General features: G+C 39.8%; 1 protein-coding gene across 4 annotated transcripts in view; it reads left to right on the top strand.

Annotated features, from left to right (window-relative positions):
• The window catches only part of gab1 (GRB2-associated binding protein 1), a 53,104-nt gene extending 26,835 nt beyond the window's left edge, over window positions 1-26,269 (top strand). Inside the window, exons 3-14 of one of the 4 annotated variants that reach the window (XM_008302614.1) lie at window positions 8,950-9,078; window positions 9,655-9,820; window positions 13,041-13,269; window positions 13,450-13,542; window positions 14,031-14,716; window positions 16,055-16,149; window positions 17,094-17,391; window positions 19,902-19,991; window positions 21,284-21,377; window positions 23,062-23,137; window positions 24,208-24,336; window positions 24,427-26,269. In XM_008302614.1, the coding sequence (XP_008300836.1) occupies window positions 8,950-9,078; window positions 9,655-9,820; window positions 13,041-13,269; window positions 13,450-13,542; window positions 14,031-14,716; window positions 16,055-16,149; window positions 17,094-17,391; window positions 19,902-19,991; window positions 21,284-21,377; window positions 23,062-23,137; window positions 24,208-24,336; window positions 24,427-24,585 (2,244 nt within the window). In that variant the 3' untranslated portion in view covers window positions 24,586-26,269. Of the gene's footprint in view, window positions 1-8,949; window positions 9,079-9,654; window positions 9,821-13,040; window positions 13,270-13,449; window positions 13,543-14,030; window positions 14,717-16,054; window positions 16,150-17,093; window positions 17,392-19,901; window positions 19,992-21,283; window positions 21,378-21,977; window positions 22,102-23,061; window positions 23,138-24,207; window positions 24,337-24,426 lie in introns of all 4 variants that reach the window. The other 3 variants (XM_008302611.1, XM_008302622.1, XM_008302630.1) reach the window with 3 other exon arrangements.
• The last annotated feature ends 353 nt before the right edge of the window (window positions 26,270-26,622 follow it).

Here is a 26,622-nt window from a genome sequence, read left to right as displayed (position 1 = left end):
AAGAGTGCACAGATCAATACCGACACACTGGTTACTGGTGTATGTTTAATTTCCTGCTGGGCAAAGATGTACTGTGTGAGTGTAAAAGTAATAGAAGAAAGTTTTTTGTTTTTTTTTATGTCATATCAAATGACCATAAAAGGTGTGTTTTCTGTGTGGTCATGAAATTGAGTCTGGTGGGTATTTCTGGCAGATAAAACAATAGCACATACTATTTTTTCTTTGTCCCCGTTATCACCCAAATCCCAAATCTTGACCTTTCGTCCCTTGACTTTGCCCCATCCTCATCGTGTGCACCGTCTCTCCTTTGCTCTATCCTTTGCACTGTGTTTTTCTGAGGAACAAACAGTGAAGCTGTCCTAGTCAGGATGAGTCAGTGCAGCTGGGGTGCAGGTCATTTACCCACAGCCCACTCAGATGGGACAGATGGCTCAGCCGCTCGCATGCTGCTATGTGTTAACTATGCATCCAGAGCTAAGCTAATGCTAATGTTTGTGACTGGAGCTAATCACAGGTCCACGTAAAGGTAAATACTGCACAAATGGTGAAAAATACCTTAAGTTAAATCAGTGAGATTGACATCCACTGAGAGAGTGGGATGCTTAGCCTCTGCAATTTTTAAAAAGTGTTGTATACTGTGAATATTGCTGCTTGGCTCATTACAAAAAAAAATCACTTTAAAATGAGAACTAGGACAGAAAATGTTCTATTCTGTTCTCACACAACAGATCACAGCTGTCCTCACTGTGTACTGATCTTGAGTGGCTTATAAGGCTGACTGCTGGGAATGAACAACAATAATAATAATACTTTACACTTGTTTATTCATTGTTATTTGCCTTGACTTTAGGGAACCTGAGTCCTTACTGCTTTTGAAGAATGTTATTACAGATAAATAATGAAAAAAAAAAAAACCACTTTGTGCAAACCGCTGTTGTGGTTATGTGGTCATGAGATAGTGATTCTTTATTTTGATAATCATCAGCTCAAATTGCTTTTAAATTAGGAAAAAAATAAATCATGTTGATACTGGGATGTTACAAGTATGGTATGAATAGAGCACATAGACTGTCTTCAACTGTATTCCTCTTTTTGTATGTTTATTTAATTGTCCGACTCCTCTGTTATTCCGTTACAAAATCACTGATGTAATTTTGTGATGAGACACGTGCAGTTTGTCCTTTTTGACAAAGTCAAAGTTTCAGCTTTGTATCCTAATGTTAGAGGTTAAAGGACAATTTTGGTTTGTTTCAACTTGCTGCATTGCTGTGAGGTCAGCAGTGAACTTGGTCTGCATGTTGGCAGACTGTAAGAAGGTGGTCATATACTCATATATACTCACATCAGATAGTGGCAAACCTCTCTCTAGTTTGCAGTAATGTATTCATGTGTGACCATTCCTGGCGGAAAAACACAAATAATGATGTTACCATTGACAATTAAATTTGCATGCAACTAATTTGTTCATCAGTTTTAGTTGTCGATGTCAGTTATTTGTTGCACCACTAATGCAGATGTCTTGATTGTTTGTATATGCATCACATATATGGAGCGTTTGGTAATCTTTGATTTTAGCCATAACCTTGGGTTGACAGCAACTTTTCATATGCAACAAAGCTGAAGCACTAAAGCTTTTCTGTTTCACAGAAAGACTGTTCTGAGAGTACAACTCTCAACATAGCGTGTTAGTGATCTATTCAGGGTCCTTATAACGTCCCTCCAGTTATCTTTGGTCCATTGAATTTAATGTGCAAAGTAGGCACATGTTGTGCCTCCATTAACACTAACTGGCACACATGAAGCAGTCGAAACAGAAATGACTTTGATGTCACTTTTCACAGATTGTTCAGCAGAATTGCTATAGAGACAGCACATCTGCCCATGTCCTGGAGAGACAGTCTTATGTGATGTCTCAGCTTCTGCAAAAATATAGAACTGCACTGGCCTGTAACACTATATTTTACCATTAGAGATATGGAGGATAAGTTTAAGTATGCAGTTTTAACAGCCTGCAATGACAATACATTCGCATTTGCAATTAGTGCACTTAAAAGGCTTTTAGGCAGCATTAAGCTATCTAAACCACGAGGAGCAATTAGCCCTTTAAAGGACAGTAAAACTGGAGTTGGTGGAGCTGAAGTATAGCGTTGACAGGATGGTTCACTAGCAACTAGTTTCACATATGCAGACTACGAAATTAGATCAAACTCTTATAATCATAAACTGATTTGGCTACACAGTCACTTTTTTTAAGCAGCTGCTGGCACAAACGTATAGCTCAATTCCCCTGTGTATATATTTAGATTTTGTTGCATTTGAGATTCCTGCCATATCTTAAATCAACACACTGTTGTGTCATATTGTCGTTGTCATTTCTTTACTTATTCTATTATGGAATATGGAGTGTTATTGGTTATTTAATGCTTTCCAACTGGTAGAGGATTAAGACTGAAATGTTGCACAAACATAAACTAAGAAGCTGTAATATAGGGACAAGTGTCTCTAGTGATGCCAGTCAGTGTCTAACAGGAGTAGTTAGTCACATACTCGTTCACTTCTTCACAACACCTCTGTTTTTCTTGGCTGAGACAACAAGACAGCAACTGCCAAAAATGACTGATTTCTGGGGCTTGGTTGCAGGATTATTTCATGACTGGCTGCTCTCTGTATCTTCATATTTGTGGTAGAAACCAGGGTTTCCCCTAGGTTTCTGAAAGGCTTAGGTGCTGTGGTGGCATTTGCAAAAGACAAACTGCAAGAAAACCCCTTGGCTACTTAGCATTTTTTTTAGCTTGATTGAATGTCTGCTGGCAGCTCCTTTTCTCACTGGGTATAGCTTCTAGCATATTGATTCCCGTTACTCACGTTCCTCTCTCGCAACAATCGTCTCTGACAGTTAACATTTTCTTTAAACATAAATTAAAACATTTGCCAACCTAGTAAAATTAAGGCTACAAAGAACATATAGTGTAAAGTGCTGTAGTTACACTCTTCACAGAATATCTGATGATTTCACAGCACTTCCATAGTCGAGAACTCTCAGCAAGTTTTTCGTTCACTAAGCTTTAGTGCTGCGCTAAAATCTGTAGAGAAATCCATCCAGATTCAGTAGCGGCATTGCTGGTTACACTCTTTTCAGTGTTTACCCAGAATTCAAACTATTTCTCTAAGAGACACTTTCTTTCCTGTCGTTCTATGTTGGAACATAGAATATTTTGGAATAAATGCTGGCATGGCTGACTTGACATTAAAAGTTATTTTTCCCCATTTCCCTGTAGATCTTGTACCGAGACTTTTGACACACTCTTGTATAAGGAGTGTGAGCCTACCAGATCATCAGATGAAACATGTGGAGGCCCACTACGAGTGGACAACTGAGAGACCAAAGGCCAATTACCCCAAGTGGTTGGACTTGGGTATAGGTTAACAATATTTAGCACACATTACAATATTATGCTATCCAATACAATAGTATCATTTTCTATGATACAAAAATTACCATGGAGTTTTATCAACAGTTCTCTAGCAACATCCAAAGAAATTTGCCATGATAAAGTTGTAGTTTATTGCAGCTCTTTTCTATTGGATTGCATTAGCTTGTGCAGCGTTTCATAATATTGTATCCCTCTCCTCTAGAGGTTGGTTCTGATCTCTCTTCTGTCTTTCTCTCTCACTGTTTTTCTCTCTCTGGACGTCAGACTGCTCTTTCTGCATATTTTCTCCCTCTTTACGCATTTTACCTACTTCTGCCCCCACCTTTGCCTTTGTCATGCTCCAGTGATGTTGGGTCAGGAGGCCTCTGACGGCAGTGTGACTCCACTCAGTTGGCATCTCCTCTCAACCCTCCCCTTCCTCTGTCATCATCTTCGTGAGCCCCTCAATGCCCTCTCTGTCTGCCCCCCATAGGCTGTAGGACTTGGGTGGGCAAATAGAGGGTGCCTTCCTGTGTCTCATCCTATCAGAAGACATGCTTAGAGAAAAGGGGGTGGTGGATAAAGAGGGGTTGGCAGGCACAGCTGCCATGCCAGGGGAGCCCTCCCCATCCCAGTCCAGTATCGTCCCATGCCGTCCCATTCCCAGCCTCGGGGTAGCAAACACTGGACTCGTACAAACTGAAGTGGGCTCTGTGATTGTTGAGTGAACTGAACCTGTTGGTGTATTAAGGAGGGCTGGAATAGACATGTATGTATTCTGCAGTCATTAAGCACTGCAATATAGGATTTAGCTATTGATTTACCACATCACTGGCTGCAATGGAATGCACAAAACAAACAACAGGACTACAGATGTCATCATATTCTTCATGAGAATTGACAAGAGGTATGTAATGATGATGGGCAGTGACTTTGACTTTGGCACAAAAGTCTGGTCATACTCTTTTAGTCTTTGTTGTGGTACTGGGTTCGAAGTATGTGGTTTGGGTTCTGTCATGTTGTCTGTTCATGTTTACTTACTCTTAAAGCAAGTATGTGGAGAATTTTTATGTGATTGTATCAAATGTCATATTTTGTTTGGAAACAATTTTAGTACTACACTCAGACAGTTCTGGTGAAAATCAGTGCAGTTGATTCTTTCAGCCCTTTTTTTTTTTATTATTAATTATGGGTTTTCTTTGGCTACGTATACAAGTATCGTAGCTTTTTTAATGTAGGAAAGAGACATCCTGTTAAATTTCTCCATTAGAAATCTGGTTTCAGAGAGCATGTACATGTCATGTGCAGGAGTACATGAACAGTTCCTTAGATGGAAAATATTGCTGCAGTAGCAATTCAGACAGATGAAAATCTAGACGATGATTTGAAGCAGTGCATCATTACATCCATTTTTAGTCAATCAGAAATTTAAGTACCAGTGAAAGACATGCTAAAATAGATGAGTTTATATGTATGTCAGTTTTCTTAAATGTATTGTGAATCCAGTCACACATGATAAAAAAACAATAAGAAAAAGAAAAACTGTGGTGCCTGTTCTCCCACTGCACTGTCAGTCAAAATGCACTCATAAAAAAGAACACTTCAGGCTGCAGTTCATTCCTCTAATACACTTAAATCTGCTCGGATTTGTTCAAAATTGTGGCAGGAAGTAGAGGAAAAATCAGATTACTGTCCACAACGGATTTTTAACTGGGTTATGGTAGTACATGCAAATGTGTTCTTTAGTGTCTTGCCTTGATCAGATTTCTACAGCTTTCCTGTAGTCTTGTCTGCATATAAATATATGTGATGTATGTATCCATGGCAATGAAACACACTACTTCCATCAGGTGAGAGTGGCTCTCTCTGTGCATTTAGCTGTGTGAGGGTCGGCCACCAGGGAGGAAAAGAACTGTTATGCTGCTTCTTACCTTGGGTAGTGTTTTCATTTGTGTATCATTATATAAGTGTTTATTTGTACTCACATGCCTGGTGCTGAATGGGTGGTACAAATCAGTCGTAGAAAACAGCACAAGTGTGTATAATTGTGCATGAGAAGAAGTGTGTGAAAGACCACAGATGGAGGAGAGATGCTCCAGTTAGCATACAGCTTGTCATCCCAGAACCACTACAGTCTCTAACCAAGCTAATGTGCCAGTGCTGTAACACTGGGTGGAGGTTCTCTCAGGGCTCCAACTCTTGGAATTGCAAGCTGATTTTACCCGTCACTATCCCCCAACACAGTGTTGCCTATTGATTTAAAATTAGAATTGATGATAAAATTTTGACCCAGCAGTGAACAGCTGTCTTGAAAATCCTCTTTCTTCTATTGTCTTTTTGTTTAATTACCTAATATGCTTATTTTGCACCACTAAATTTTGAATACTTGCATTTTTTTTCTCTGCAGTTAAGTTAATGTATTTATTGTCTATTTACCCTTTTTGTTTGTTTGATAGTTGTTGTGTTCTCACCCTATAAGTTCATATATAATTTATATATTCATATTTAGCACGACAAAACTCCTATCAGAGAGCACAGTCACCAAAGGGGACCTTAACATGACTCCAGACATAGTTTAGTCTTACTACTTTCTGAAATTAACACATCAAGAAAGGGAACATTGGAATTGCTTCCTCTTAAGTTGCAGCATTTGTGTACGAACATAATAACTCTGACCATGTACTGCCAGATATCGATAAATTACTACTTTCAATTACGCAGCACCGCCAACCCCACACATTGCAACAGTAATTGCCTCAGCAAGAATGACAAAATGTACTGTACTGTACGTCAAGCAAAACTAGTTATTAAATCCATCAGTATATGAAGTGAAAACAGAAAACTGTTAATCTGAATATAAGCTTAAATACGACAGAGAAAGCGTATTGTTTCGTTGCTGCATAATGAGTAAATTCAGTGGATAAAACTGAATGCTGACACGACAACAGAGACGGTTCTCACATAATTACTTTACGCTGTCCAACATAAACGGTATCTGTCTACATCGACAGTCTGAACAGTATCTCATAAAAATTCAGAACAACTCCTCTCTCAGGGTTATGGTCTGCTCAACGCTATTCTTTGTCCACTATGCTGTCATCTGTTTGAAAAATAAGTTATACCTCCAAGATACAGAGTGCCTCCAGTGGGCGTCTTCATAATTATGTCACAGGTGGAGTAGGAAAGCCTGAACAGCGTGCTATTTTTATTTAATGATGCAATCAGCAGATCACATGCCAAATTAAGGTCATCCATGATATAAGATAAGAGTGCCCAGCCTTAGTTATAGCCCCATGTATAAAGAGGTATTTTTTGTGATCTTGAGGTGTCAATGATATCATATGCTGTTTTTTGATATTTAATTTGATTTTCAATTGAAAAGAAATTGCAGGTGATCGCAACCTGCATAACATAATTGTTTGTGAATACTGTATGTGCTTTGCTGCACTTTGATATGTGACAAAGTGTAATGAAGATCCCGCAATATTGCGTTGATTTAATTCGGTAGCTATGAAAGTTTTTTTTTTAATGTAGTTACTCTCTGCTGTATATCTTTTAACTATAACTGACCTGTTGATTTCTCTTGAATTTTAAAAGAGCTTCATTATAGCAAAGCAATTTTGTCAAACAGGTCTCACTTGCCTCCGTCTTGAATGTGTACGACTTACCCAGTTGTCAACACTCTTCACACTGGGCGGGCCTGGCCTCGCTGTAACCCAAGCTCTTGGTCCTTCTGTTCCCCACAGGGTAACTTGACCCAAGATTGCTTTGTCATATGCAGGAGAGAGAGGTTCCCTCTCCACACCCACCATCTTTGTCCAACCAACACAACACAGACACATCAGTGTTGTTTTTGCACATTCTCTTCAGCTTTTGCAGTTAAATTTGATATTTAAGTGGGCCTGCTTTAAAGAAAGTAGGTTTAATAGGTTTAAGCCTCATTTGGACTCTGCGGGTGTGTTAGGGGTTATATAATGCAGGCCTTTTGAACTTGAGTGTGTGAAACATGTGCTGCATGTGTGAGTGCATTATGTCACTGTGATGTAAATCTTCTTTAGATTCTTTTTGTACGGGTATGTTGTTAAATGTTTTCGTGTCTTTATCCATGCACTGTCTGTTGCAGTTTAAAATCTAAGAGCTTTGCAGGTCTGCTTGTTTCTTCATCCTGTTTGTGGAGGGAAAGGTCTGGTGCTCTTCATGCTCTCTCAGTGTGAGGCTTGGCCCTCTAACAAAGGACACCCTGTGGATGGAAAAACAGCTGAAGAATTAAAAAAAACCAAACCCAGAGCATTGTTAATACGGTCAAAATCTTACCCCAAAACAACAACAACAAGCTTTAGTTTGCATTCCTTGCACTCTGTTGGTATGCTTCCTGATCTGTCTGATCTCAGTGGTGGTTGTTTGTCTACTGGGTCTTGTCTGTCATTTCAAACAGCACTCAGAAAGTTTTTGGTATTCAGCTGACCGTCTCATTTTGGTGTTCATGTTTTGTTACACAGCTCAGGTGATGAATCTTCTGCAAAATTTCCACTCTTGCTCTGCCTTAAGCAGTAAAGGGAGATGAAACATTTCTGGATAAATCCCCTACTTTATGCCAAAATCCTCTCTTTCCTCTTAGACAACTCTTGGTAGTATATTGTGGAAAGCTTATTTTGAGCAGTAAAACATCACAGTCAGCCCAACTGCCATGACTCAACAAAATCAAGAGTTCATGACCCCTTTGTGTCTGCATTTAACTGAATTCCTATTGGATATGTTTTAAAAAAAATAAAACTGCAAACAGGAGTCAGTGTCGTGCCAAAATGAATCTTGCTGTGCCTTTCACTCTTAGTGACATTTATCTTTTCAAGAAGAACGCATGATATGACAACTATGCGTGATATGTAAGCAAGTTCTGAAGCTGTGTAGTTAAATGATGGTGGTGATAAATAAAAATGACTTGGAACTAGAATCAGTGTGTCATATATTTATCTTCTCCCCCCAATAATCTATGACTAATTATATAAAATTATACCAGATAGGAATGAATACATGTCACTGTCTGATTAATGTTCTTAATGTAGTTCAGGATAAGGATTGCATTACTAAACTGTCTGCTACAGCCTTTATTTATGTCCAGAAACTGAAATCACAGATCTAATCTGCTTACATGTCTTTTTCCTCTGTCTGCCATGTGGTGCCTTTTTCTCACAGACAACAAATTGGATTTGAAAGAAAAGACCTAATTGCCTGTTTCTCTTTATAGATTTGGTTATTCACTCCAGTCAGGGTGCTAGACCAAACTATGTGGCTTTTGTTCTGGTTATCCCAGACACATATTTCTGGTTGCGGGCCTCTTCCCTCTGGCTCTCACTATTCTTTAGTGAGGGCAGTGCAGCTGGTGGAGAATGCACACAGAGACACAAGCTATGCTAGGACACATTGGCTAAACTGGAAAAATAAAGCATTTGGCCAGCCTGTGGTCATCTGGGAATGGAGCAGTCATTGTGAGAACACACATATAACCTTTGGCCTCATTTCTGTGCTCACCCTGCAGGCATGGAAGAAGCGGTGGTTTGTTCTTCGCAGTGGCCGTCTGACAGGCGACCCAGACGTGTTGGAGTACTACAAGAATGACCATACCAAGAAGCCCATTCGTGTGATTGATCTCAACTTGTGTGAGCAGGTATGGTTCCTTGTTACTACCTGCCTGCAAATCCAGTCAGATGTTAAGCTATTTGTGTCCCTCATACTATACTGACACATTTGAGAGATTTGCATTAATTAGTAATGATTTTTAAGATTTAAATGATCAGGTCTTGTCCTCAAAACAAATAAAAGTCAAAACTGGACAAACCTGATAATTTGACAGCAAATTCTGCTATTTTGAAGAGTTTGAAATTTGAAAGTATGATTTATGTTTTAAGCGGTCTGTGGCCTATGTGTGTCTATATTTAGTCCATCATGACAAAGAAGTGGTGCAAAGCTTTTAACATGCTTCTTTTTGGTGCTACTTAGTAGGGCTTCAACTAATACTTTTGTTTAATCATTTGGTCAAGAAGATGTTTGTATTTTTTTTCTTTAAATGACTCAATATTGATAGTTATTGATTGTTTTAGTAACTAGTTCTCAACTCATTATTTCAGCTCTTATACCAGTACATGAATGTAGGTTCAGCTTTGACTGCGTGTAAATAGTCAGTCACCTGTTTTTCCTTGGCTGATGCCACATTAAGCTAAGCACTGTTTGTTGCTTCCTTAAGGTGGATGCTGGACTGACATTCAGCAAGAAAGACTTGGAGCGCAGCTTCATATTCGACATCAAGACCATTGACCGCGTCTTCTACCTTGTGGCTGATTCGGAGGACGAGATGAATAAGTGGGTTCGGCACATCTGCGACATATGTGGTTTTAATCCCACTGAAGACGGTAAGAGTTGCTGTTAGATAGTTTGTCACATTTCAATGCTGTTGATCTGTAAAATTTAAATTCACTGTGTCAGGTTTCACACAAAGTGAAAATTAAAAATTCATGTCAGAGTTTTTTTTTCTGTCATTTGATTAGCAAGCAGAAATCTGTTTTGAATTGCTTCATAGCATTTGTTGTTTTGTTTTGTTTTTTTAAGTGATGAACAACTTTAAAAACCTTTTCTCTTAGCTTTGTCTGCTGGGCTGTGATTAAATTTCTAAGAACACTATAGATAGATTAGGACCAGCAGTATATATATTTTTTGTTGACTAACGTAATGTTAAACAAAGGTTATTTGTAGCCTTAGCTGTTCAAAAAAAGTCTGCATTTAACAACCACAGCAAAGGCATAAACTGATGCACCCTTACAGAGGGGGGTGATGTTCATCCTCTGATCATCTGAAGCCTGTCCACAGATATGGTCACCTGCTGTACTGAAGTATTTTAAAGTTTTAAACTTTTATAAATTATTTTTCTTTTAACCACTACCAGATCGGTTTTGTTTAGGAAGAATAGATGAATGAAAGATAATGAACAGCTGGCCATGCTTGTCTCTCTACAATGTCTAGTGCATGGACACCACAGTAAAACACATGCACCAGCAGTAAATTCCTGTTTAGTAGCTTTGGGCAAATACATTCCCGAAAGTGATTTTAAAAAAAAAACATTAGCTTATAGGCAAAGTACTCTACATTTGATTGGTTTCTTTTTTGATGTCAATGTTGTACCTCTCAAATGTCTGCATCTTTCTCTCTGAAGGAGTTGAACCAGCTGAATGTGCCAGAAGGCCTCTATTCAGCATAGTTCTCAGCCAAGGACTAATGATCCATGTGTTGATCCATGTGTTGTATTGAGGCTCACATTACCCTTGTTCCCAGCACTGGATAATCAAAGCATTGTGTGCCTGTCCGTCTCACTGCCCTTCTTTCGTTCTTTTTCTCTTATCTGGTTTTCATTCCCTCTTGTTTGCATGCTCTTGTTTCCCTCTCTGTCTCTCCGTCTTTGAGCCTAATTGCAACCTTAGCTACTATTTGCACCTCAGTCTCAGTCTTCTATAGTTTCTCCTCCTCGTCCTCAACTAAACATGTAAGTGTTTTAGTGTGAGAGTAATTGGCATTGAAGTCACACTCGTTCACTGTTTGACATATCATGCCACTCAGATTCTTTTAGGAGAAGGTACTTTTCAAAGTTGGCGACTGAGTCACTGATTGCGCTGCTCCAAGGTCGTCCTCTCCGCTGTATTGTGACTACGCCTCCAGCTCTGTTACATAGCTAGTGTTGCAGGTTAACCCTGATAACAACATTCATGACATCTCTTCAGCAGAATTATTGCAACTGGCTTTTAAAATCCTGATGTGCAAACTAACAGTAAGACTGTTCAAGAAGAGGCTAGGTATAAAGAAATATATCCTTGCAGATAGCCTTCCTCACAGTTCCTATTACAAAAGAATGTCCTTGGCTCTCTGTTTTGTGCTTGCTTGCACTTCTCTGCATGTGAGGCACAACTCCCACTCCGCTGTCGTGTGTGGCCACACTAGAGTGCTTTATAGCTGGGCAGATATTAGAGTAAGGAACATTAGGAGAGCTGGGGGAATGAAGGCTCTCAGATACCGTGTAGGAGGTATAGATTAGTACATGCAGAGGGGATTTTCCCTTTTCCTATGTGATTCAGCACTTAAAGCTTCAACTAAGAAATGGCAAAAAGACAAGGAGGTAGCAGAGGTGAAGAGAGGAGCGAAAAATGCACTTTAAACTTTTAAAAGAAGAGAACTCATGCATCTTACTCGAACCACATCAGTAATAGAAAAGAGTGGAAAGGAGAAAAAAGTAGAGAATAGTGGAACGAAAACATATAAGTACGTCACCCAGCATATGCATCAGCCATCTTGGCTCTCAGTGCAGTGCAACAATCAGCTCAAGCAGAAGTGTTTGAAAAGCATTCTGATATTTGATAAATTACAGCGCGGCAAAGCACAGACTTAAATCTCTAAGAAGATGTGTGGGCAGGCAAAATAACTGTAGTCAGACTGTTTAGGAACAGATAAACCTTTTAATTGTGCTTCATGTGTGTGTATGTTAGACGTGAAATGATGAGTGAGAGTACTGATTAATGATGGTGCTTTTGTCTGGAAATTCCCAGTCATGACTGCAGTGATACCAGCTGTTAGTACCAATGTTCCTCACCTCAGACAGGACAGTGTTCTGTATTCGAAACACATTTATTTCCTGCAGGATTTCTGCTTTAAAAGGAAGTGAGGTGTCATTGTGTTTTGCTGGATCAGGTAAGAGTGTTTCAGCTGGAGGCCAACTGCTTTGATTTGGGCTTGATTTCTTGCATTGTGTGGGGATACAAAGTGATATCGGAAAGCTTTCCTTTAGTTGCTGTTTCATTAGAGCGAGCCTATGTGCAGCAGCCGCTCCAGTTTACACATTAGAGATGTGAAGTTGATGTAGTGTCGGTCAAACTGCTGCCAGATACTATAGACCGTTACATTGGAATTGGGTTGCTAGGAAACAGCTTGGGTTTACGTTTACTCTGCCAGAGTTGACATTAGCAAACACAGCTTAGTGTTTACTTTGTGACTAATATCATCAGCCACCAATATCACCTGTACTATCTCAATGGGCTTTACGGGCCCACTGCAGGAGCAGTTCCTGGTCTTTCTTGAAGGACTTGGGGAGGTACAGGTTAACAAACACTTGGACTAGTCAGATATACAAAAATACAACATTGTGGTTATAATCCAAAATACAAATGTGGAAGATTCAGTATAAAATGTCCAAACAGGATTTAGGCTCAGTGTAATGAGTTTAATATGTCTACTGGATCCAGTGGACCTGAGCCAAGTCTGGCAGATCTCAATTTCATTTTAGTTTTCAATTTAGCCACTAAATTAGTCTAAAAGTGAACTTCTCTCATTCACTGTGATGCCTATGCTGTTCAAAATGACACGTCTGCTTTTCTCTACAACAGTGAAAACTTTATTACAGTGTGTTTTGTTCCTTGTTGGAGCATGTAGCAGTTACCCACCTCCTCCATGGTCAGCTCCTAAGAACCTTTTATTTCATTTTACGCTTTAGTGTTTTGAGGCACACATATTTGGATATACTGAATGAGATCATATATAAAGATGAAATTTTTGTCAGAAGTCAACCACAGTCTTCTTATTTTCCTCCTTCAGACACAGCAAAAGCAGCTCACCAGGCAGCCACTGGGGGCCTGGTTGTGGATACGCCCCCACACCCAGCTCTGGGTAATATTGTTGGTCCAGCAGCAGCAGTGCTGTCCTCCGTGCCACCTCCATACCAGCCGGTCAGTGTGCGACACCTGGACTCTCAGTCCAGTTCAGAGGAGCCCCAGGATTACCTGTGGTTGGCCAACTGTGAGAGCAAAAAGCCTGAACCCAACAGGTGAGATTGTTTGTGTGATTGTGTGCTTATAGTGTATGTATGACTCTCTTTATTCACTGTGTTGGAGTGTGACACTGTGATGTAAGCTTCTCGCTGTACAGCTCCAGAGCATTTATTCTTTCTGTACGTTTCAACTGTGCTGCCACTCTTGTCCTTGTCTCTGCTGTATGCTGTGTGTAGCTCAGTGGAGCTTCACTCTCCATTGGAGGGGGACCAGGAGTATTTGCTCCTGGAGGAGTGTGAGAGCAAGACACTTCCTCCACAGGCTAGTCTGTGAGTGGCCAGCCATCCAGCTGGAACTGCCTGCTTGTGTGGAGTGCTACACATGTATACAAGACAGACCAACAGAGAGACACAAACACTTAATACACCGCTCTGCTGTGGATTTACATGACTGTAAATAATGATTATTAGTGCTGGATTTAAGGTGTTTGAATCTTTAGCCACTATCCAATCTCTAGATCAGAAAGACTTAGATGTGCTTTACCTAATGCTGTATTGATTTTGTTATTAGCTGCATGTTTAGAAATTACCCAACAGCTACCAAGTACCTCGGTCCTAATCCTTATGCACAAAGAGTTGCTAATATGGCAACAGTTGCCAAAGATTACTGATAAGAGGTGTCTGAGTATAACTGTGGTACTAACTATGGCTTGCAGACAGTGGTATGAAGGTTTTCTTTGACTGTGTGGATTTCTTTAAATCACCATGTTTTGTTGTAGGTGTTAATTCTTTGGTTCGCATGTCTGTCGTGTTTTTAGAGCCCATGCTGAGTGTTCCAAGTCTACCTCTTCAGAGACAGACCTGAATGACAACCTCCCATCTCACCGCACGCCTACATCCTCCACTTCCTCAGCTAAACACACTTCGCACAATGGCTTCTTCCCGCAGCACTCGACTCCCGCCTCTGCCCCTTCCACCATCTACGACTCGCCTCCATCACGCGGTGCCTCACTCTCAACTGACGGCGGCCTTTATCACCTCCCTCGGAGCTACTCCCAGGACACTGTGCTGCTCCCCAAGTCAGCTTCCTCCCCTCCGGCTCATCCAGACGGCGGGGACGGCGACCTTTATGTCTTCAACACACCGTCACGGAAACCTTCAATGGAGACACAGATGCGCAACCTTTCTATCAGTTATGACATCCCACCCACACCTGGTGCAAACTGTACCTACCAGGTACCCCGTACATTGTCAGCATCAGCAGGGGTAGGGGGATCAGAGGGTGGGGGAGATGTAGTACCCCCACCCAGACCACCCAAGCCTTCGCTCAGTTCCACCTCAGGACCCCCGCCGCCCCCTGCTGAGCGCTCACCTACGGACACCTATTGCGTGCCTCGCTCAGCCTCAGAGACGGATGGAAACTACTGTGTGCCTACTAGCGCTGGGAGTAAGGCTTTGCGCAGCAACACTATCGGCACTGTGGACTGTTCGCGACTCCGAAAAGGTTTGTGTTGGAGTTTTTTTTTCCCGCCCCTTAGGTACCCTTTTTACTTTCTTTTGATGGATTCTTTCTTCCGGATGCATTATCTGTTTTCCCCTTTACTCTTCTGTTTATAATCCATTCAGCTTGTCAAGGCTTATCGTACTGAGCTTTACCATCGCTGCCTTTAGGAACATTGGTCCTATCATTCTAATCAGACACCACATGACACATTAGTATTATCTAATCAAGAAAGGGTTGTGCTAAAATCTGATAAAAGTACAGGAAAATGTTTTGAATTGACAAGCGATGCCCTTTGTAATAACATTTCTTGAGTTCAATATTTATTTATTTATTTACTTATTTTAAAGGGCTCAAAATAGAACACAACTGTCAAGAAAGGACAAACTTGTAGAGTAAGAATGGACAGCATAATTAGTCTTCCTCTTACTCTTCTCTCCCTCTGGTGGTGGCAGATGCCATTGCAGAAGTTTTTGTGGCAAAATCAATTTCAGTGACTTGGGTCTTTGATAGAACTCACTTGTTGGTCTTACCTGTGCTGTCCACTTGTGAAAGCTGTCAAACAAGCAAACATTGTGAAAATAGAAATCATCCCAGGTTCACGTGATCATTTGTATATATTTAAATTGAATATATTTGGTGACTTGGGTAATATTTAGCCCTACAAGAGGATGGGAAAAGTTTGCTTTGTATCTTGTTGGCAGAGCAGGTCAGTGGGTCTAGAGATGTAGGGGAAAACAAAATACAGAGACACTATACAGAACCACTGAACAAAAATAACTTGGCTCAGGTGAATGATATGTGCTATGAAAAATGGGTTTCATCTGACCTATTTGAAGTGTATGTGTTTATTTGAATGTAGTCACAGTATTTTACAGAAATGCCATACCTCATTATATTTCCCCCCTCCCTACTTAGGCTTCCCCAGCTGACACTCTCATTTGTCTTCTAAGCTTTTCCTTGCACGGTTGTGGTTTTTGTGGTCGTAAGTGAAATGCATTAGCAACTGCATCATTACTTAATGACAATACAAAAAACAGTAATTATATGCTACTCAGTAGAGCACCTACATAGACCTGCTGAGTACTGTGCTACTGAATAAATAAATCTGCACAGTCATGAAAACAAATATTTTATTAAGGCCTCTACTGTGAGTATTACTTGGATTGTGCTATAGCACAAATGGACCTTAAATGAGAAATGTAAAGGGAAGTGAAAAGTACAACAATGTGCTGTGCACATCATTTATGGATAATAATTTGCAGAAATAAAAATAATGTAGGGTTATCTTAGTACAGCTACAGTATTTGTGTGTTGCAATTATGTGTTTGTTTTTTGCAGATTTTGGATCCCAGGACTGCTATGACATTCCTAGATCATTCCCTTCTGACAAAAGCTGCTCGTTCGACTTCAATGAAAGCATGAACAGCTACTTTGTAAGTGTTGTTTCAAAGGTCACTAGTGTATGATAATACTGAAGAACGCTGAGGTGCTTTTAAGTAGTGGCTGACAGCATTGTCAGGGAAATGTTTTGTATTATGATGGTGATGCTTTTACAAATGTCATTAATATTAAAAACAGAGTTTTTCAAATAAATCCAAATTAGCAAAAAAATACCTAGTGTCTCACAGTAAAGCTCCAACTGTAGCTCTAAATATACCTACAACACTAAGTGCTCACTGGAAATGAATTGTGTTAGCATGGAGTACGGTTAAAAAATATTTCAAGGAGAGCAGGGAAAGTCATCTTTATATATAAGGGTATTCTACTTTTCTTTAATGGTTCCAGGAGGATATTGCACAGAAACAAGCCTGCTGCATCCAAAGTTTCTGAGTCATTTTTCACATTGACAGTTAGCAGTCACACACTATTTGTAACATGCTGAAGTTTTTAAATGACCACAATATTTCACACTCTTTTAGTTGTCATTTTAAACAGTGGCTACATAGTTGGTGACAGCAAAGAGACTGATGCATCTTTACTTCATTTTATTATTCACTTTTCAACATTAGGGCTAGTCGGGCTGCTGCCTCAGTGCTAGCCCTTGTTACCTGCTGACATTCACAGTCATGTGTAATGTATCCTGGCTCATATCAACAACTGCCTATCTGGATGTTTTAGTTTGTATTTGGTAGTTCATCTTGGTGTTATCATTGGCTTTCAGGATTTCCTCTGTGTTTTTGCCAAAAAACAACATCCAGAAAGAAAAAGCTATGTGTATACAGATACCTGCCCAGTGTTTTTTGTGTTAAGTGTTGGCCAGCAACCATTTCGTAAAGATGCCAGTGAAGATTAATTCTGTTCTCCTGTGTTGCGAGTTTAAAGGCGGTCTTGTACCTACTGTGTCTTTAATTAAGATTACCTTTGTATGCCTTGTCAGAAAAACAAAGGAATGATGCCGTTGGGTAGTCAGTCAACAGAAGAGGTCGACCAGAACTACGTACCAATGAGTGCCAACTCCCCATCACATCATCACTCAGGCAGTTTGTCAGAGCCAATGCACGAACCCAACTATGTGCCCATGACCCCAAGCACTGAGTTCTCCTCCCTTGGAAAACAGGTTCCCCCACCTGCCCACATGGGATTTCGCTCAAGCCCAAAGACCCCTCCTCGCAGGCCACTGCTCAGTGACTGCCAACCCCCACCTGTGGACCGAAATCTAAAACCTGATCGCAAAGGTGAGAGGACAGTAGATGTCTGTGCATGTGTAGCTGTGACTTGGTTCGCAACTGTTCAGTATGTTTGTCAAGTTCTTGCTTCGGGGGTTGATATGTGCTGGAGTTTATTGTTGCACTTAACTTTCTTCAGTATGCTCACTAATGCAACGACTGACCATGCTTTGTCTCACACTGAGCTGCTTTTCCCACAGTGCTGGCTCATGGTCATAAAGCCATCTGTACAAAATTTCATTTCGAAAGCGGTGCCATTTTTCATCGTACTTTAGTTGTCATTATTAATGTGGAAGAATGCTTGTCTCAGTTTGTCTCCCTTGGTTTGTCTGGTATATTAAATACCACCATCTTCCTCCGCGCCTGTCCTTGACCAGCTTATTTTACCTCGTGATGAATTAGTTTACTGCCTTCTACATCGTCTGACATCCAACACAGTTAGCTCCTTGTCAAAAGCATGTTTGCCTCGAGCTCCTGTGAGACTCTGTCGACTGTTTTGGTCCCTGTGCCATGGAGCGACGAAGCCCGGAGTGGTCACCTCCATCCCCTTTGTTCCCTTCATCTGAATGGAGCCCTTTGATTAAAGACCTAGCAAGGGGATTTTCAATTTGGGCAGACTGAAAGACTGCATAATGCGCAGAAAGAGAGTTGAAGAATGACAGGGAATCATCACATACACAAACCAAAAGCCAAAACTGTTATTGTGACTGTAGAAAATAGGGCAGTTTCACATTTCCCACTTGGGAGTTCTCCCTTTCACGTGACCTTTGAACCAATTGACACCAAATTTGGCGTGGGTCATTGCTGGACTGTTATGAGTAAAAGTTAGAAAATAATATTATTACTCCAAATCATCTGGCTACTGAACTACAGTCCAACCCCTCTAAGCACAGTATTGTATTCGACAAAAATAGCCATAACTCAGTATCTCCAGCGTTCATGAAACTTGGATTTACACTGGAGGAATGTTAAATAGTTTGTGGTAATAAATGTATTGGGCAAAGTCCACACCAACATCTGAGAATGCACATTTAGCACAACTATGTATGCCCAATGCTCTTGTATTTTTAAAAATTCTACCTTTTAGAAAATGTAATTATTGGTACAAAATCTGGGGGGATGCGCTCTATTTCAAGTCTGTCACTCTTATTCATTGGATAAAAGCTTGTTTTTCTACATTTCATAAGAAAAGTTGGACTTTTTTTTCTTTTGGTCCTGACATTTTTTTTTCTTTTTTTGCGATCTATGACTTTCTTTCTCTCACTGATATTGTCTAGCAATTCATCCATTCATGTATTTGCAGCACTATTTATCACAGCATCTAATTTGACCGTCTATCAGGATTCTCTTTTAGTTTACTAAAACCAGTTGTCTTTGTCTCCTGATGCCATTTCCATGAGATATTTTTTATTTAATGTAAAACAGTGATTTCATGATTTGAAAAGTGCTGCAAAAAAATATCTTATCATAGTGTAGCTTTAACCCTCCATCCCACTGCTCCTGGCACAAAATTTACTCCACTTGGATGTTGGATTTGAGCTACTTGGATCTTTTTGCAGTTGCATTTTGTATTAGAAATGGCACACAGACCAGTATGAAGCATAGTGAATTCAGAATATGGACAAAAATCTTTTTGGCTGATGTCCCTGAATATCTTAAGCTTAATATTCAGAGTGAATCTGAAGTAGAGTAAACATTAGTGAGCGATATTGCTATTCAGCAGCATTGCTATATGAGATGGTGATTCTTTGAAATTTACTTTTTAAAAATAGAGAGTATGAGTGAATTCATTTTTATAAATAAGTTGAATATCACATTATTCCGAGTTTCCCCTGACTGTTATTCTTTTTTTTTTTTTTTACCATGAGCCATGCAATATTCTTCTGTTCTCTGGACTAAAATGAATCTCTACCAGCTATATTCATCTTCTGTGTCCTTTTCTTTCTGCTCTGGATATCTCAGCTGCATGTTGTGAAGTCTTTGACATGTGTATTCAAGGCCAGCATCATTTTACTTACACAAAAGGTGATTCAATTGAAATAAAGTTTCTCAGCTTGGAATTGTGGTACATTTAGGTTTGTTGCTCTTGCCGGCACTGCAGCAAAAAATGTTGTCATCACTATGTTAATATGAACGAGGCAATGTGTGTCATCAACAAGTTAACTGTGTTCTGTAGATTGATATGTGCGCTTCTCAACATGATTTCTCAGTGTACTCTGAGTGCTTATACACAGCTCATCATGCATGCACAGCTGTGATGTCAGTCTTTGTGTGGGAAGCCGTGGTGCATGGAGTGAGGTGCATGTTGGGCAGTATGGGTCTGCTGTTGTCATGACAATCATTCTCATAAAGTGTGCTGCACAAATAAAGGTGATTGGGTGTACGTGAGGGTGTAGTTTTGCTGTTCAGCAAAGTCTCGTCTTTTGCTTTGCATGGCAGAGCAATTGTTACAGTAGGGCTTAACTGTTGTGATCACTAAAAGAAATTTATAATAAGCAAAGTCTTCTTTCACCAATCAGGTCAGAGTCCTAAAATAATAAGAGCAAAAGGTGTCTGTTTAGAGCGAACCGACTCTCAAACCGTAGGTGAATTCCCGAGGCGACGCAAGGGTAGGTACACCACACCGAACTGCTATTGTGTATCTGAATACTTGCCATTCTTTGACCTCTGCACACTACTTAATTTTGATTCTTTGCATGTTGTAAGTAATCTACTGAGGGATTTCTCTTGTTTCTCAGGGATGTGGGTTCTAAAAATATGAAATGGATGTCAGAGCCGCTGCATTAATCCAGTCTAATCATTTTAAATCCCAGCAGGAGATGGATGACTGGGCACTTCATGCATGGAGGATTGCACTTACAGTTTTGAAGCTCATGAACAGTCATAACATGCCTATCAAAATAAACCGTTACTACCACCTTACCTAAAATATCCCCACACCCTAATGTGATTTCTTACATCCAGTCAACCAAATACCTCACTAACATTTCTTTTTCCCAAACATTTCTCTTTGTGTTTCCAGTTCAGCATATTGTGCTTCCAAAACCTACATTAAGATGTAGCAGCCACAACAGGGTTATTGTCACTAAAACGCTCACAAAGCTCAGGAAAGTAGGAGATGGCTCTTCAGTAGGAAATTGAACATTGATATCATCTAATAAAAGAGAACCTCACATAAACAAGCGTATCCGCTCTCCTGTCGGTGCACATATATAGTGGCTGCCCTCTGCTTAAAGTATGTATTCCTGCTTCCCTTAACGGAAGCTGCGTGTAATGATCCCTCCACGGTGACCATACTGTATATAGTTAGAGGCCATATCAGACTTACGTTCCCCACAGGTTCGCATAGAACATAGGACTACTATTTAGCCAGTTTTTATGGTTTTTCATAGAAATAATTCTAAACATTTTGTAAAAGATGATTGATCATGCTTAATATAGATCCCCACAAATCCAGCAGTTGATGTATTCCGCTGCAGTTAGTCACCATTCAGTATGTTTCATTTGGGATAAGGACTTAAAAGTTCTTATAATAAAAGTTGAAGGGAAGCATTAACAGAGGATACAAATGAACTGCTGAATAATATGTATTTATTGATTGATAAATACAAAGTACAGCATTTGACCTGTATTTTGTAATATTAATAATTTTTAAATCCAGGTTTTTCTAAATATCCAAAAGAAGCACCAGTACATGTATCATTTTTTTGTACTGTCATCATTATTTGTTCTATTCATGGCCTTGTGATATAAAACCCAAAATGAATACACTAGATTACGAACACATAGATCAATAATCTCTGCAATATAAAACATTTTTCTGCTTTTGACAGCCTTACATAGGTGTAGTCTAGGCGTGTTTCTTAAGCAGTGACTGACTGGTATGTGTACCTTGCTTCAGGAAAACCCGCTCCACTGGAGATCAAACCATTGCCAGAATGGGAGGAGCCCTGTACACCTGTACGCTCACCGGTTACGCGGTCGTTTGCTCGGGAGTAAGTATCTAAAATGTTCTGCAGCATTTTTCATATTTCTACATTTTGCTAACAACCAAGGTCATGTTAACACTACTCTGCTTTCCTGTGAACCTTACTTTTATTTTTAGATTGTGGTGTAATGCTCTGGATTATTACTTATTGAGAAGTTTTAGAGAAAAAAAAAATTACTGCCCCACATATCATGCAGCTCATGCTGTTGTGGAAATGTTGTGCTCTGTCCCATCTGCTTGTTAAACGAAATACAGTTGAGTATTTTTTATTTTTTTTGCTAGGAAAGGGGACTTTGGTGCAAACATGACCTTTTTGTAGTGGATACAATTAACTGAAGCAGTAGGAACTAACACTTCATGCATTACTGTAGTCACTGCGTGACCAAAGTAGCACTGCTCATGCAAGCAGGTCTGGGATCTGCCTCATACTGAAGGCAGCTTGTTGGCTTATCTGAGATGAGGTCTATTTCTGTGCTTTAGCGCTGCAGGGACTCTTCTGGCTGCAGTGGTTTATAGCTGTCGCTGTTATGTCTGTATTATGTTTTGTGCTCACCAGAGACTGCAATTTGTTGGAAGTCAGTGTGTAAACATTGTGAATGCTGCTCAGTCTCTCTAGGTTCCCAATGCCAACGAGACCCCCGTCAGTGCATAGCACGGCCTCCAGCACTGACTCCGAGGATTCTGCTGAGAATTATGTAGCGATGGTCTCTAATATGCCCACAGATGAACCAGTATGTAACACACAACTATCCTCTGATTTAAAAAAAAACAAAAAAAAAGTTGCACAATTACTTTCTTCACTACTTTTCAAATCTCAGTTAATCAAAGCTACACAACACATTGTGATAAACGTGTAATTAAATTTTAATTGTTATTTTGTGTTTTTTTGTGGTTCCATTAATCTATTTCATCTCATTTAAATGAAATCTGAAGAAACAGTTTTCACAACATATGCATCATAAATAGAGCAGAAGATTTAGTATGAGGCAGGCTAAGTTTTTTTTTTTTTTTTAGGATTGAACACCATGCTCAACAGTTGGAATGTTAAGCTGTAACTGTTTACAGAAACTATTAAGAAATCCCATTTCCCGTCCATGCTGTTCTTCTTAAGCCATACGTTAGTGTGCACAAGTTACTGGTTGCTGCAGATGGACTCCTCGCCACTTCAACTCTTTTCTTTGCAGTTTCCTCTTGTCCTGCTGCTCGCCTTTCTTTATTCTCTGTTTTTCTTCTTTTGATTTTCAGGTGTCGTGTTCTTTTCATTGAGCCTTGGGTTTAATGAAATCAGGTTAAGATGTCCTTTAGTCATTCAGAAACGACTGCTCAAACAGGCACTACTGACTTATACAGCATTCTCCTTTCTGGAGAATAACACTGGATTTATCAGACAGAGATATTGAGGGATACTATTTCTATCCACAGGGGTACTTTCCACAGTTTGGTATTGGATTCACGATTTTCTTATTTTTCTTGCCGTTAACAGTTTGTTTACTTTTTCCCCTAACATTTGCTTTCATATCATCTGCTGACTTCCTGTTCTTTCATCACACATGTTAATTTCTTTCTCCCAAGTTTCTCATTTCTCTGGCTTGGTCAGGCTCTGGCTTCATCCATCTCCCTTTTCTTGCATTTTGTTCATCTGCTGTTCTCTTGTTTTTCCTTTGCAACTACTTCCTTCTCACTCTGTGTAGAGAGGAGTCCTTCTACTGCACAGTCCCCATCACCCCTGTAAAGAGGGAGGTGGAGGAACTTGACACCATAGAGGAGGTGAGCAGGGTTGCCAGGTTAGATATGCATGGCCTGCCCTGTCAGAACACCAGCGGTTGCTGTTTTCAGGTGCTATCATTAGATCAGAAAGTACATAAAACAGTTTTTGTTGTGTTAAAATCAGTACCCAATACCACCTACAAGCTGGATGCACGGGTTGCAGTGATCCTTAGATGTGACATACCATCACTTTCCTCACAGATAGTATGCCTTAGTCCTAGCCACCATTGTAGTTCTAATAACTTCACACTACTTGTAGTTCACAATTAACACTTATAGGCCCAACATGTACCATACTGTTGTCACAATACCAAAGTTTACTTTTTTCTAACAACACAAATGGTCTTTATGTTGATCTTTGATTGGATATTTAATCTTCCTGACAAAAAGAGTAAATCACAAAGCTGTCTCTGAGCCACTGCTTTATTTAATACAAACGTATAGAAAGCATTGTAGACTCAAAACAAACTAAACATTAATCTGTGAAGTCTGAACCAAAGTACCAAAAGCCTGTTAAAAAAAAATCTAATGAAAATTATTGTTGAGAGACATCTTTGTAGCAACATGTTGGTTTGGTGCCCACTTTTGTTGGCTGTATTAGCAAAGTAGTGCATTCACACTTGAGTGAATCTTGCCAGTATAGTGACTGTCAATAAAGGGCCTAACTAGATGAAAAGATGGGCACTAAAACAATGGATCTTAAAATGAAACAATAATCAACTTCATCTAAATAGTGCTAATATAATTCACTTTTGACAACCAGTTTACACGGACTGTGAATTTTGTTGAAAACTGTACATGTGAATTTTGCTTAAACTGTCAGTCGCAGCCATCCGTTAAATTTCCAATCCATGAACTCTACCAGTAAAGAACACTCTCTAAAGATGGTGCTGATCGTGGGTTTACAGGACATGCTTTGTGAAACTACTATTTTTATGGTAAATCAGATCTATTGCAATGTTTGCAAAGAAATTTTGGTTTTTGTGACAACACGTTAGTGTATTTGAATATGAGTTGTGTGTCACTGCGACTCTGCCATCAACTAAAGCGTCTTTTTCCGGCTTACGCAGATCATGAAGCATGCTGCGCCCATGACTGCGGATGGTGGGAGTAGCCCCATGGTGAAGCCGAAGGGAGACAAGCAGGTGGAGTACCTGGATTTGGACCTTGAATCCGGTAAATCTACCCCACCTAGAAAGGTAAGGGTGTAACAACATTCTGAACCACTTTTTCCTCAGTTAAAGGCCGTTTCAAAGCATTTGAAGACCACCTTTGTCTTTTTTTTTTAGATGAAAAGCAATGGAACTGGCATTACGGCATCAGATGAGCGTGTAGACTATGTGGTTGTGGACCAGCAACGGACACAGGCCCTTAAGAGCACCCGGGAGGCCTGGAGCGACGGCCGCCAATCCACAGAGACAGATACTCCCACCAAAGGACCCAAGTGACCCTGTTGTCCCAAGCTTCAACCCACCCTCCAAACCCCCAAACTACCAGACCTTTTACACCAGTGTAGGTTCTGGTTTGTGTTTTGGGACGGTCCAACTATCACGTTCCACCTCACAAGATCCTTAGTGTCTAAGAGCCAGTGGAGCCACTCAACTGTCTTTAGTTTACACTGCTGTCAGGCCTAGGAGAGCACTGTGTGTACAGTAGTAGGAAGAGGTGTGGGCCAGGAATAAGCTGTATGCAGTATGAAAGCAGGTGGAATGACTGGACTAGTCTTTGGGGTTTGACTTAAGCAGACTCATGAACTTTGAACATTCACTGCCTCCTAAAAGGATTATAGTTTTTTTGTTCACCTTTCAACAGCCTGTGGGCTGATCCAGAGTTAACATTTCCTTAAATTGTAATGCTGTTTGATGTTGTTTTGGAGTGTAAGTGAAATCACTTGATAACATGATCACAGTACCTGGTCAATGCGACATTACTAGTTAGCATAGCCGGTTAACAGCTCAGTTTCTGCTGCTGGAGCAGGGTGAAGTTTCGTTGGACACAGTTCACAGGTTACTTCTTCCTCAAGTTACGGTGGGTGGCTTAAACTGACCCCTGATCTGTGTCTAACGCAAACTTTAAACCCGAAACCCAGTACAACAGAATTTCACAGACATGTTAGTTTTTCTTTCAAAACAAAGGCAGTTGAACTTGTTCATTTTTAATGTAACCAAGTGCTAAATTCAAGCTTCGGATTCACTCAAGGTTTAATCCACTGAACATGATTTGATTTCCATTTATTTTGTAAGTGGAGATGCTTCAATCTGTTATAATGGAAGTGCAAAGACTGTACAAAAGTGTTATGTATATAAACAGGAAGTGTCCTTTATTTGTATGGAATATCCAACGTGTTTGACTCGATGGTATACGGATTCTGCAGGGTAGAATCCTGTACCTGTATTAGATGGTATCAGGACTTGTGATTAATGAATGAATTACTGTGAGTTTTTAAACGAACGTGACAGGTTTTCTATAAGTTATGCAAAGGTATCAAACTTAGGCTAGAGAGAGAGAAAATCAGGTACTCTTTATAAATGCATACTAATACAACTTTCCATTTCTAATTTATTTCTCAAGTTATTTCATCAGGTGGATGTCATGTCCATTTTTAGCTCAGTATTCTTGATTCATATGGAGGAACATTTGCTAGAGTCTGTTTAAATGCTTAGTTTGACGAGCACTGGTCAATTAGTTTCACAGGTTCATTTCTCCTTTCCCTTCCTCATTTCTCTCTCCTCTTAGGTTTAATTTATTTTAAATTGAACTGGCATACAGTTTTGGGTAATTGACTGCCTCATGTAGTCAACTTGATGCATCTTTTTTAGACAGTTAAAAAGTCTTTGTCTGCATAGATCTGTGCTTTTACTAACCTGCTGACTCTCCCTCAGAAATCCCAAGCATGTGCTACCACAAGATAAAAAAAAATCATCGCTGTACATATTTTGCCATCAATTAGATTAACATGTATCTTTTAAAAAAAATGTGCCTACTAAGTCATCTTCACTCTACTTCACTCTTTCCTAATTGCAGTTTCTTTGTGATACGGACTGCAAAGCTGATGATGCTTTATCTTTTTTAATGAATCTCAACAGAAAATGTAAATTTTAAAAGTGGACTAAATAAAATCCAACCTCTTATGCATGTGTCGTGTTTCTTCAGCGTAGTTTACATGATGTTTGAGAAATCAAGATGGAAGAAAAGAATCAGGGATAGAACGTAAAAGAACTACATGATGTGTTCACTTTCCAGAGGTTTGATGTAGGTTTCTGTGCAATGTGTAATGAGTGTTATTTGTTTTTAAATGCCTTCTCTTCACCTGCATTCAGATTGGAAAAATGATGAAACAGTTCCACTGGCATGATGACTCAAATACATTTTCAGTTCCTAGTTCCCTTTAAGTTATTGAGCAACTGTTAAAAATTCTCAAACACTGAGTTCATCCTTGGTCAGGTGTGGATTAAAAGACAATTATCACATAGTGTGACCAGAAC

The sequence above is a fragment of the Stegastes partitus genome, unplaced genomic scaffold (genome assembly GCF_000690725.1).
Source record: "Stegastes partitus isolate 25-593 unplaced genomic scaffold, Stegastes_partitus-1.0.2 Scaffold37, whole genome shotgun sequence".
NCBI lineage: Eukaryota > Metazoa > Chordata > Actinopteri > Pomacentridae > Stegastes > Stegastes partitus.
This window is presented reverse-complemented; position numbering and strand designations above follow the sequence as displayed.